The 14033-nt window shown below is 46.8% G+C and overlaps 1 protein-coding gene across 1 annotated transcript in view; it reads left to right on the forward strand.

Moving 5' to 3' along the window:
• Positions 1–3919: 3919 nt before the first annotated feature.
• NHSL2 (NHS like 2) overlaps positions 3920–14033 on the forward strand; it is a 70839-nt gene continuing 60725 nt past the window's right edge. The window contains exon 1 of the mRNA XM_042973779.1: positions 3920–4414. Coding sequence (XP_042829713.1) covers positions 4372–4414 — 43 coding nt within the window. The 5' untranslated portion in view covers positions 3920–4371. The remainder of the gene's footprint in view (positions 4415–14033) is intronic.

Below are 14033 nucleotides of genomic sequence, written 5' to 3' on the forward strand. Positions count from 1 at the left end.
GATGTGTCAAGTAAGAAATTGCTGCGGCTGAGGTCAGTGAGGTTTTTTCCTGCTGTCTCCTCTAGGGTTTTGATGGTTTCCTGCCTCACATTCAGGTCATTTATCCATTTTGGGTTTATTTTTGTGAATGGTGTAAGAAAATACAACCCAAGTATTTTAATAAAAGTGAGATACATGTTTGGAAACCACCCGTCTCCCACAAAACTTTCATTGTATAGACCCACAGAAGTAAGGTGATGTGCCCAAGGTTACCCAGCTACAGAGATTAACATTGGCCACAGTCCATCTGCTCTCCCCCTACTGCACTGCAGTCACCGCTGCCCACCACTCTCCAGTCACCACACTGTCCCTATGCCCTCTGGGATTTCCTCATCAGCATGGAGATGCCCTGTGCCACATGGCCATATCCATATGACCATTATCAAGCTGGGAGAAACCAGACAAGGCTCTGACATTGAGAATAGGCAAAAACGATGTTTGAGATAACAAGGAAAGATGTCCCTGGTAGGAGGTCCTGTACACTGACAGGTCAGCTCCACATTACCTCCAGGCAGTACTTCCAAACAATCTGAGCTAATGCGGCCTCCTAAGTGCCCTCTGCATCCCTGTGGAGTAAATGGTCTTTGATGAAACTTTCATCTCTCTCAATAGCAGATTTTCTATTTAAAAAGTCAATCTCCTGTCAAATTCTCCAGGAGCACAGATGGAGGGGTGTGGGAACCTGGGAGCTGGATAAAGCTCTCAATTTCTCCTTGTCATGTGGGTGGAGTGTGTTCTTTGAGTCTGCTTTCTGGTGTTGGGAATGGTGGCACAGAGACACCTCTATGAATTCCTCTTGTGAAGTTTAGACCTGGGGGTCGGGCAGGTGCTGTGTAGGCCCCTTAGGCTTGCCTCAGAGAAGATGTGCCCCTCTCCTGTGCCACATAGGAGATAAAAGACACATACCATCTCTAGCATACTGCTCCTTTGAAATATTCTGACCCATCCAGCATCCTGGGGTCTTGCTCCTGCTTCAGGGACCTGACTTCTGGAATTTCTGGCTTCTGTGACTTAGCTCCTCACACTTCTGCCCTGGCTTTCATTGCTGAACACTGATGCCTCCACCCTCAGCCTTTCCATACTCTTGACTACCTTCATCCCTGCACCATGACTATCTTGCTGGACATGTGCCCCAGCCTTTGGTTCTGTCACCAGCTCCCTCCTACTCTCTGGTTGCTGCAGGGCCTGGCTTGGGGTACAGGAACTGTCTTCTCAGAATAAAGAGCAAAAGTGGAAAACTTGAGTTCTCTTTTGGTGGCCACAGAGCCCAACCAACACCACTGGTTTTTAGGATGAAGACAGCCTCCATCCCTACCATCGCCAGGCCTCCAACCACCCAAACGTGAGATCTGTGTTATGGAAACTGACACACACCAACCATTTCCCCACCCAGGGACAATAGTTTGCCCTGACTCACACCCAAAGAACTGAAAAACCTGAGTTGAGGGAACAAAAGGCAAATATCAGCCAAGGAGACAAGACTAATTTGTAGATTCTTCCCATCCCAAACACCATGGCTCTGGTCATGCATGATGGTGGCTTCCTACCACAGCAACAGCAAGCAACTCCTGACCAGAGAGGCCCAGATGAGAAGTGACTGCTGAGGTTGATGACACATTCAGCCCTGTGTGAGGTGAGCCAAGGATGGTAACTGATGGGAGATCAAGCTGAGGATAAAACCAGTAACATTTCTGAAGGGATGCCCTCCTGAGCCTCAGGTAGAGGTCCAGCAGGTCTGGGAGGGATAGTAGAAGACACAGGCCAGCCCCAGCATATCTTCTTCCGAGCCAAGCAGCATTCTAAGTGCTTTGCAGATATTAACACATTTGATCCACACAACAACCTTAGAGTATAGGTAATTTTATTAAGCCTCATAAAGGAGATACATAGATTAGAAATGGCAAATTATATAACAAACATATTGATTAGACATTGAGGCTCAGAGGAGTTAAGTAACTTGTCCAAGGGCACACAGGTGAGACTGGGATTTGAGTCCAGGCAGTAGGGCTTCCAGATCTGTCTTCTTAGCCACTATGCTAATCTGTCAACATAAGGGAGCTAAGACAGTCAGGCTACTTTTGCCCTCCACCGGGCTAAGACTGGACTTCAGTCTCTGCTTAGAATTAGTGTGATGGTTAGCAACCTGGAGAGACTGTAAACACTATCAATGCCTGGGATCCATGACAGAAATTCTGGTTCAGTTGGTCTGAGATGAAGTCCAGCCTGTGGGGAATGTGGAGATCAGGGTGAGCAGCAGTTTGGGGGAAGCTCCTTGACTTGAAAACACACAGCATCTCTCCCATCCTGACAAACATCAACCTCCCAGCTCTTCCTCACCCTCTAGCTATGGCCCTATCTCTTTCCTAACTACAACCAGACTTCCTGAGAGGTGTCTCCACTCCCCTCCCATTTCCCTCCTTAACCTGCTGTGGGTAGGCTTCCAGGAAGCCAGCCTTGCAAGGTTACCCTTTTAGTGTTGACACAGTGAACATTCACTGGTTAGGCCTCAGCCTACTTAAATCCTTGAATGTAGTTGGTGACATCAATGGTCCTTGCTTCTAGAAACTAACCTTCTCCCAACTCTGGGGGCACAATGCGTTCTCCTTGTCTGGGAGTTTCACCCATCATTTTATTTTTTTAAAAACTTTTATATTTATTTTTGAGAGAGAGAGGGTGAGGGAAGGGCAGAGAGAGAGGGAGACACAGAATCTGAAGCAGGCTCCAGCCTCCAAGCTGTCAGCACAGAGCCCAATGCAGGGCTTGAACCCACGAACTGTGAGATCATGACCTGAGCCAAAGTTGGACACTTAACTGACTGAGCCACCCAGGCACCCCTCACCAATCTTTTTAGATGGCTTTTTGTACCAAGCCATACACATTTAAATTCTGAAGATGGGGCCTCTAGAGACCCTCAGCCCTGCCCCTGTCCCTTCCTTTAGGGAGTTGAGAGTCTAGTCAGTACCAGAGGTACTCAGTACCCTTAAGGTAACAAGGTGGTTCCCCCAGGAGAAGCCCTAACTCCTTTCCTCAAGCTACTTCCCTGTCTCTCTGCATCTCTGGCAAAAATGAGAAAATGAACAAAGCTCCTGCTAATTCTCTTTCTACCCTGTGAGCAAGAACCCAGGACGGGTTCCCTTCCAAGACAGTTGATTATGAGACAAGGTGTGGTTTGTCTGCCTGTGCTCATTTTGACATTATGGTCATGGAATCCCTTTGTAATGAGCTTCTGGCACAGGTGAGTTTTTCCTGGATTCTTGTCCTTCTGAACACACAGAAACAACTTTGAACAAGATATGTTTTAAATGTTTTAAAACCAATGATTCTCTCATGCTTTCTGTCCTGGGAAATAGACTTTGCTAGAATCTGCAATATGCTAACAGTGTGGAGGTAGGAGAAGCGGTGAAGAAGGCCAGCAGGGTTCTCCACGTGATGCCATGGAGAGCAAGGTTGGACTCTGAATCTCACTATTCTCTGGTTGTTGGACCCTGGCAAAGCCTCTTTCCCTCTCTGAGCCTTAGCTTTCTCCCCTCTTATTGGGATTCATCATCATTAGCTCCTGTGCCAGTAGTGAGGATGTTGGGAGATGACCTCTACGTGCTGTAGGCATGATCTTCTGCCAGAGTAGGCACTCGCTAAAAGTTGGGGAAACTGAATTGAATTGCATTCAACCATGGTGCACAAGCTTGTTCTGGGCCAGAGAGAAAGTGTGTGTGTGCGAGAGAGACCTGCAAAAAACAAGGCCTATCTCTGTGCAAGTCTCTCCTCTGGGAAGGAAGGGGCCCACACAGTGACAATAGACCAGGGGCGCTGACTCAGACAGCCAGTTCCTGCTCATTTCCCCTCACTGCAGGACAGCGGCTGGGCCGAACAGGAGGTCAGCCTTCTGTGGGGCTCTGACTCGGGCCTTTGGCTGGGAACCTTCCCTAGAGAAAGACAAGACCAACTCACAGACAGCTCCCCTCACCCGTCTGCTGTGGCGGGGCCCTCTGGACCAGTGTGGCTGTGGGTAGGCACTGGGGGCAGAAGGAAGTGGGAAAGTGGAGAAAGGAACCTTGCTTGTTGAATCCAGCCTTTCTTTCCCTGGGCTGTGTAGCCCAGGAACAACTTCGCAGGCAACAGACCATGTAACTGATGGGGCCAAACTGATCCAGCTAGGGTGCAGGGAAACGGGGTTCAGAAAGAGTCCCTGGGTACCCACTGAGGAGCCTGGGGACACGGCTCTGATCAGCGTGGAGCCTTTTGGCTTCCTGCCCCCAGCGTGGACCCACAACACACTTCTCCCTCACATGAGGATTTGCTGGATGTGGAGTCTTGGTTATCCATACCACTAGGATGGAGAGAGCCGAGTCTGTCACCCTCTTCTGGAGCCGGGGAGGTGAGTCGTCTTGGGGAGGAGGGTCGCATGCTCAGCGGAGGGGAGAAGGGAAGGAATTGGGGCCCGTTGTTGAGGAGGAGGGGCTTCCTGCACTCAGAGCTATCCTGAGGCAGGCTGGGCCATCTTGGAGTAATGTGGGTTCCTTTAGTACTACCAGTATGCAAGGAGGGGCAGGATGAATTCAAATTTGGGTGGCTCTGGAGGAGGAGAGGGTGGATGTGATCACATCCCAACCCTGATAAAGGAATAATAACAGTGACCGACAAGTCATTAGTGTGTATATAAGAAATACTGTATCCCTTATTTTCTATAAATCGACTAACATACTTTCTGCTCATTTGGATGGTGGCAAATGCCATCTCAGTCAATCTTGGGGCTTTATCCACTTCCTGGACTCCTGCTGAAATGCTGATTTTTTTTTTTTCAATACCAAAGCATGGGGGCAGGGAGGAGCAGGAAAGGGATGCTTCTCACTGGTCATCTGTTCACACATGCTACTAGCAAAGGACCGAGTGCCTTCTAATTTCAGTTCCAGCCAGATCTCCTGGAGGTAGGGTGGAATACAGTTCAGAGTCCTGAGGCACACCAGTTCTCCTCTCTGGCTTGGGTGAAGAGGATGAGCTGGGACAAGGGAGGTGACACTGCAGTTGTCTGCCCTTGAAAATTGTACTGGAAGCTATAGACGGCTGCAGAGGTAGCTGGCAGGACACACTGTGAGTCCCTGTTGTGTCTCTGGGATTCTAGTTGGTCCTTTGTGGCAGGAATATACTCAAGAAGAGTTTGTGAGCTAAGGTAGTTTGACAGGCACAACAATAGGACTGAGAACAAAATACTGTGAGAACCACATGCTGTTTGGCATGGAGAAGAATCACAAGACAGTGGTCTTTGGTCTTCAGGCCTTTGAAGGGATGTCACAGGGTGAAGAGAGTAGATGGGTCAAAGGGGGCTCAGGTGGCACAGCTGAAGCCTGGGGATAAAGAAGGATTTTCAAACAGATTCTCCATGGGCTGTCTTGAAAAGGAGTGAGGGGTCTGGGTGTCTTTGGACAGGTTGCCTTTCTATTTTTAATGTTTACTTATTTGGGGGGATGGAGGGGCAGAGAGTGGGAGAGAGAGAATCCCAAGCAGTCCCCAAGCCATCAGCATGAGCCCAATGTGGGGGTCTCAAACTCACGAACCTGAGTTGAAATCAAGAGTCGGATGCTTAACCGACTGAGCTACCCAGGCAAGGTTGCCTTTCTCACAGTCATCAGGCCAGCCCTTGGGAAGACAAGGGCAAGTGAGAACTGGCTTTCCTCTTCTGCAGCAGAGGGGCGGGGAGGGGGCAGGGGGGGGGGAAGCTCCGCCCTGCCCCCCCCCCATGCAGGCCAGGCCCCACCCTGCAGTGGACTCTCTTCCCCCAACCTCTACAGCTACCTCCCTGGCACCCTGACTCTCTCCCTCCCAGTGGGCTCCCTGCTTCCACTCTTGCCCCCCTCCAGCCAATGTCCACTCTGCAATCAGAGCACAACTTTACAGAACAGACCCGGCTGCTCAAAATCCTCCCATGGCTGCCCACTGTCCATTGGTGAAAGTCAAGATAGATGTATTTCTCTTCTTTTTTGCTTCCTTGCTACTCTCTAAAAACAGAGCAGAGATAAGATCGTTTCTCACTCCCCAACACAGATCTGACATCTCATAAATTTATACCCTAGACAACTGGAAAAGGCTATATTTAACCTTCTGCCTTGTAGCTTTTAATGGAGGGACTTGCTTCAGGCACTGCCTTCTAACACCGCAGGAGACCAGAACCTTTTCTTTGTTCTCTGCAGGCCAAAGACAGCCTCTGCCTTCAGCTGGGTGATGCAGGCTGCTTGGCCAGCCACCCGCGCCAGAACACCCACCACTCCCCCTCTCCAGGTGAAGGAGGTTCCCATCCCAACCCCTGGAGGGTGCCCCCTCAGCTTTCATATCTGCAAATATTTGAAAGACTCCTTATGAACCCCATAGCTGGAGAAGTGGAATAGCCGGTGAGCACAAGAATGTAACAGAGGACAAGGCCAAGATGTGTGAGCAGGGCTAGGGGAGAGAGCCAGGAGAGAAGCAAATGTACTTTCAGGGCTCTAGTTGTGGCTGTAGGAGAGGGAGAGGAAGGTATGCTAAGTAATGTGTCAGTCCCTGTAAGCAAAGCTTTGCACGTCTTGCCTCATGTGATCCTCACACCAAACCTAGGAGGTAGGTACTATTATTGCCCACATCATACTTCACTGAGGAGACTGGGGGTCAGATCAGTTCAGTGACTCACCCAACATCATACACAACTTGAAAGCAACAGAACTGGAGCTCCGGGGGGCGGCGGCGGTGGGGGGGGGTGGCGCCTGTGTGGCTCAGTCGGTTAAGCGTCCAACTTGGGCTCAGGTCATGATCTCACAGTTCGTGGGTTTGAGCCCTATATTGGACTCTGTGCTGACAGTGCAAAGCCTGCTTCGGAGTCCCTCTCTCCCTTGCTCTCTGCCCCACCCCACTCATACTTGCTCGCACTCTCGCTCTCTCAAAGTAAATAAATAAACTTAAAAAAAAAGAAAGAAAGAAAGCGACAGAACCAAGATTGAGTCCAGGCCTGTCAAACTCCAAAGCCCAGTTGCTTTACACAGTCCCAAGATCTCCCTGGCTGAGTTGGCCCTGCCTTTTGGAGTAATTCTGATGTGCTAATCTCCATGACTTCCTTGACTGTCTTTTACAAATGCTTGAGACCCCTGCAGGCTCTTTCCATATTGCCCACCACCCAGGCCCCCAGGCCCACCTCAAGCTCTGCCCTTAGCTGTGGAGCCCAACCCCACGGATGATGTTTTTCGATGGTTCCCCTGAGCTCTGTCCTGATGGGCCAACTTCTTCCCACCTCTGCTTCCATACACTGTTCTCTTCTGCCTTGCAGATAGCAGCTACTGGACAGTCACCTTAAACAATGAGCCATACTATCCTTTTCACTGTGTCTTCACCTGGACACCAGGCTCCTGCCGCTCTCTCAGCCTCACCCTCACCGCTTTGTCCTCCACAGTGTGGGGAATGAGAGTCACCACAGGCACTGGTTTGGAAACCTTCACTGGGCCAAAAAAGGGGCAGCTACAGCAAAATGACTGCCCCAGAGCTAATGGACAAAGCAATAGAATGGTAATAACAACCACATTTGTAGGGCACTTTATTGTTTACCAACTGGTTCCACAGTCAGCAGAGTAGTAGGGAAGGGAACTCCAAGATGATCTTAATGGAACACAGTACAGCTTTATGGAACATTGAATTACATGGGGAGAAAATGATTCTTTCTCCCTTCTCTTTATGGCTTTCTGATTACATCAAAGAGAAGGTCTCAGTGTGGTGCTATTCTTCAGCCTCTGTAATGCTTGCTAATCTTCTTTTGGAACAGAGCTAGAGTGGGCCTCAGGCTCAAAGACACTGAGAAACAATGATATCTACATAAGATTTAATTACTCTGTTGTGTTTCCATTGTGTTTATTTTTACAGCTACTTTCTCTTTGTGGCAAGTGAAACTCCTTTTGTTTTGGTTTTCGGTTGCCAAATAAAATTTCTTTTAATATAAACTTATCTAAGCAAAAAACGTTATTTCGAGAAGAAAGATTAAATGAATAGGAAATAGAACCAGTGGTGCCCAGATATGGCAAAGCTCACCCAAGTGGTACCTAAATGGCTGAAGCCTGGGCAACATTGGAATTGTCGGCATTGAGTTGACACGGGAATGCCATGGCATTTGATCAGGACTAAGTTCCTTGGCATGGCCTATAAGGCCCTGCATAGTCTACTCCTACTAGTGCCCTAGACTTCATTGTCCTTTACTCTCCTCCCTCCCCCACACTATACTCTTCCATGCCTGCTAGCCTTTGAGCATGCTGTGCCCTCTGCAATATCTCTCGCACATGTCTTGTGTACCCATCTCACACAAATTTATTCTTCAAGACTCAGTTTAAATGGCACCTCCTCAGGGCACCTGGGTGGCTTAGTTGGTTGAGCATCTGACTCTTGATTTCAGCTCGGGTCATGATCTCACAGGTCATGAGATTAAGCCCCGTATCAGGCTCTGGGCTGACAGTGCACAGCCAGCTTGGGATTCTCTCTCCCTCTCTCTACCCACCCCCAAAACCCCCACTTGCATGTGCACACTCTCTCTCTCAAAAATAAATACACTTAAAAAAAATAAATGGTACCTCCTTTAGGAACCTGTCCTTCAGCTAAGCACTAGGTTCATTTATTTCTCTATTATAATGTCTCTCCCATGGCTATAATTATTTGCTTATAGGCCAATATCTTCTACCATATTGATTCCAAATGCATTTTATAAGAAAAACTTACAGAGAGAGAAAGAGAAAGGGTAGGAGAGGGAATAAAAATGTAACTCTGAGTGAGGCCCATGCACAGTGATTGGGCCCTGGGGACTGTCACAGCTCCTGGAATCACTTGGAATTGAGGCTTTCCAGATGCCAAATCAGAGCTTACACAGGCCACAAAGCCTATCTGGGGACTGCTGCTGGGGGGCTGTTGCAGGTCACCTGTATTGGGGTGCCTTTGGGATCAACACCTAGGATCTAAAGGAAGGAGGTAGTACTGATTCAAGGGGGAAGTTGGCTGTGACACTGTTTTAATGAAAACCTCAGCTGACCCTACAAGAAATTCTGGAACTGGGTTGGCCCTTCAGAGTTGTTCTGAGTCAGGGTGAGGGGACCAGGTATAAATACCGTGGCACATGCACCAGTCATTAGACACGGGCTGCCTCCAGGGAGGGAGCGTGGCCTTGAGCAAAGCAACCCCTTCCTCTCGGGAGGTGGCTGGGCAAGGCCCAAAAAGGACTGTCAGCCAGCAGCACTTGGTCCTGGGGGTACCTGGAGGGGCATCACCGTGTCTACCACAGGAGCATCGTCAGCATCCCTGCCCTGAGGCTTCAGTGCTGGGGAGGCATGGAGAAGAGAACAGTGACTTGGAGGGCAGAGTGTGGCTGTCAAGAGTTAGTGACTGGAAGAGCCTGGTAAACATTTGTCAAAAGAATAAATGGCTGAGTAGGATGTTCTAGGCACTGTGTTTAGAGGTGAGGAGGACACAGAGATGAACAAGTCACAGGGAACTTCTGGTATAATTGGCATAACAGATACGTAAAGGCACTATTCCAAAACAAGGTGGTAAGTGCTACAATGTGTACTAAACCACTTTGTTCTTCCTTCTCTTGGAGGCCTTACCATAGGAACCTTCTTGCAACCCTCTAAGGCCAGAATTACTGTCCTCACTCTGCACATGTGAAAACTGAGATCCAGGGATTTTTCTTTAGAGGTCATTGCCGGTCCGAGCCCCCAAGCCAGGCTGGTGCCCTGAACAGTCAGGCTTCATAGCTCATGCCCTCTCCCCTACACTGCCCAGTCCTCTCAAAGCCATGTGCAGCCCTTTGCACTTTGCAAAGTGCTTACCACATCTGTTTTATCTTGTCATAGCCCTGTGAGGGAGTACAATTAGGGTGTCAGAAGAAAATAGCTTTTTACCTTTATTTTCTTAACCCACCTGGTATGCTTTCAGAAATAGATATATTCTGATCATATTTATAACAGTGACATTCTTTTTTATCCTGGATTTCTTTTTTCCTACACATTCTCAACCACCTGTGAAAATCTCTCATTACACTCATCTGTTCTTCCATATCTTGCCTCAAAAGTGAGAAAATTGTGATCAAAATCCAGTTCCTTCTGAGCTGTGAGAGGGGAAATGTTTTTTTTCCTCTTTTCATTTCAGCCTCATTCAAAAAGGCAAAACTTTATTGATTCGAAACATTAAAATATATGAAGCCAAGAATATCTCTGATTTTATGTGTGATTAATAATCCAGGAGAGATTGGGGAGGCGGGGTTATATAGGCTGAACAACAGGCCACTTAGAGACAATTAAAAATCTCCTTTGAGGAGCTGGGTCTTGAGTGGGGCAGCTGCTTCTTGCCCCACCCTGTACCCTCTCCCCACTTTTGTGCCCACCTTCCTCCTCAAACTCCAGTCCCAGTCTCTTCCTTCTCTTTATTCCCGCCTAAAAGATTTCCCGTCAAATGTCAGTGTTGGCACGTTTTGAGGCTGTACAAAAAGAATTCTAGCAAATCTCCCAACGAGTTCCATTGCGGTCTGTCTAGTCCCAGAGGTCACCCAGAGCAAAGCTTTTCTCTAGAGTTTCCCTGGCAGAAACTATCACACTGTAGAAAACCAACAATTGCTCTGTGTTCCAGAGGAGCAAAGTCTCCATATGTTCCCTGCTAGAATAAAGATGTACACACCCTCTGTCCATGCTTAGCATGACTTCATTTGCTAACACTAACACAGGACTATAATTCAAATTTCCTCTCTCTTTATAACTACCAAAATACCATGCTGCCCTCATGGATTAAACAAGGGAATCCTCATTTCTACTCATTTCCTTGACTCCCCTGTAGAGAGCTTGCAATAAGCAATGGGGGCCAAAGTGGGGTGCAGGGGTCAGCTTTATGCTTTAAAGATTAGCAAGGTAAATAAGTTGCCTTTATTAAGGTGTAATGTTCAAAGAGTTAAAACCATGACTGTAATTGAAATATAGAGTGATCACATATCAAAGATTCATTTAACTCACTGCTGAGGGAGCCAGCATTGTGGTAAAGCAGATTTTTAAAAAGATAACAAGAGTTTGGCAGTTTCTCAAGAGGTTAAACATAGAATTGTCACATGACCCAGCAATTCCACTTCTAGGTGTAGATCCAAAAGAATTGAAAACAAGGACCCAAACAGATACTTGTACATGAATGTTCATAGCAGCATTGTTCACGATAGCCAAAAGACCAAAACAACCCAAGTGTCCATCCATGGATGAATGAATAAACAAAATGTGGTATATCCATATAATAGAATATTATTCAGCCATGAAAGGGAGTGAAGTTCTAATCCATGCAACACTATGGATAAACCTTGAAGACATTATGCTAAGTGAAATAAACCAGACACAAAAGAACAAATACTGCATGATTCCACTACTATGAAATATCTAGAATAGGCAAATTCTACAGAAAGTAGGAAGTTACCAAGGGCTAGGAGGACAGGAGGAAGGGAAAATTAGTGCTTCATGTTTCTATTTGGGGTAATGACAAATTTTGGAAATGGATACAGTGTGGATATAGTTAATACCACTGAATTGTACACTTAAAATGGCTAAAATGGTGAGTTTTATGTTATGTCTATCTTACCACAATAAAAAATAGTTTGAAAAAAGACATGAGAGACCAAAAGAGGTGAGAGACTTTGAAAGAATGATGGAATAAGATCAAAAAGTTAGATACAAAACTGGGTATGTCTAGAGGATAATAAAACTGTAACCTTTAGTGCTATCTTTCCTACTGGACAGAAATAACTTTCATTTCTACCAGACAAGAATCATTCACAACTTGCCAATGTTCTACAAGTTAACTTTTAATTTTACAGAGTGAACCTTAATCAATAATGAATAGTTGGGGCATCTGGGTGGCTCAGTCAGTTGAGCATCCAACTCTTGATTGAGCCCCACATTGGGCTCTGCGCTGACAGTTTGGAGCCTGCTTGAAATTCTCTCTCCCTCTCTCTCTGTCCCCCCACCCCGCTTATATTCTCTCTCTCTCTCTGTCTCCATCTCTGTCTCTGTCTCTCTCTCTCTCTCTCTCTCTGTCAATAAATAAATAAATAAACTTTTTAAAAAATAGTGAATAGTCAAGCAACCTCACTGACGATACTCTCATATGTTCTTGAAAGAGTGCTCAGCAATCTATTTTGCCTTGCTGTCAAGTTTTAGATCATTTTTTAACACCTCAAATAATACATGACAAACCACACTCCCATGTGAGTCTCCATGAAAGAACCTTAACTTTAACTTCTCATGTGGCATTTACATCTTGGTGGCATCTTCTGTGTGGCAGCAAGCAAGTGTAGTCCTGGGTCACTTGTCAGTCCCACATTAGTCCGTAATTGCACATCACCGCCAGACCAATCCTTCAAAGCACTACTTTCATTGTGTTCCTCCCACACACAGAATTGAAATGACTCCTGATCTAGCCCACACTTCTCAGACTGGCTCACAAAAGCCTCTGGAATCTAGCCTGGATAGAGATTTGCAAAGGAGACTTCTCATCACACTCAGCCCCACCAGGTTGTTCTGTCCCAACTCCTTGCTGTGACTCAGACCTTTGTTCAAGCACATACTCCATCTTTTTGTACCTGGCCCATCTCTTATTCTATTGGGCCTATGGCAGTTTCCCAAATTTCAATCATCCATGTACCACTGTCACAAATGCTGTTTACTGTCTGTACTATTTCCTATTTTAAAAAAATCTACTCTTTCAAAAAAGGTTTTACTTGCCCAAAGCTGCAGGTTTGATGTGCTATTTATTTTTAAAAATTTTTTAAATGTTTTTATTTATTTTTGAGACACAGAGAGACAGAGCATGAGCAGGGGAGGGGCAGAGAGAGAGGGAGACACAGAATCTGAAGCAGGCTCCAGGCTCTGAGCTGTCAGCACAGAGCCCGACGTGGGGCTTGAACTCACAGACTGTAAGATCATGACCTGAGCTGAAGTCGGACACTCAACTGAGTGTCCACCCAGGTGCCTCCTTTTTTAATTTTTTTAATGTTTATTCATTTTTGAGAGAGAGAGAGCATGAGTGGAGTTGATGCAGAGAGTGAGGGAGACACAGAATCCAAAGCAGGCTCCAGGTTCTGAGTTGTCAGCACAGAGCCCGACACAGGGCTCGAACTCACGGACCAAACCGCGAGATCATAACCTGAGCCAAAGTCAGACATCCAACCGACTTAGCCACCCAGGTGCCCCTGATGTGCTATTTAAAGAAAAACTTTTATTGGGCTCCTAAGTGGCTCAGTTGGTTAAGCATCTGACTCTTTGTTTTTAAGTTCATTTATTTATTTTGAGAGAGAGAGATCTTGAGCAGGGGAGGGGCAGAGAGAGAAGGGGCAGAGAGAATCCCAAGCAGGCTTCACAGCCTGACACGGGGCTTGACCTCACAAACCATGAAACCATGACCTAAGCTAAAACCAAAGTCGGACGCTCAATCAACTGAGCCAGGCATCCCTAAGCATCTGACTTTTGATCTCAGCTCAGGTCTCAATCTCCAGGTCATGAGTTCAGGCCCCATGTTGTGCTCTGTGCTGGGCATGAAGCCTACTTTTAAAAAAAATTAAAGAAAAAAAGTTTATCTGTGTATCACCTGAAATCACAATTATTTCCTGCTTGATTTTGTCCTAATTGTTTGGTATGTTTGGCCTTACTTGAAGACTGTAAGCTCCTTGAAGACAGGTACCATGGCTTTGGCATCTCTGGCATGCACCACTGACCTAAGCAGTTGACATGTCCCCACCACGTACCCTTTGCTTGATTCAGTGTCCCATCTTCTTTGGTAAGCTTCTCATCAAAACACTGATGGCTTTCCTTTTGTCCCTTTAGTGTGCACAGAAACATTGAAAATGTACTCCCAGTCCTCCAGGGACTTATACTCTGATTGGGGGAACAAAAGCAGGCATTCTTGGTGAGGCAGGCAAACCTAACTCCCTTTAGGCCACTTTCTACGTATGTTACCTTGGACAAGAAGCCTCCCTA

Source organism: Panthera tigris, chromosome X (genome assembly GCF_018350195.1).
Source record: "Panthera tigris isolate Pti1 chromosome X, P.tigris_Pti1_mat1.1, whole genome shotgun sequence".
NCBI lineage: Eukaryota > Metazoa > Chordata > Mammalia > Carnivora > Felidae > Panthera > Panthera tigris.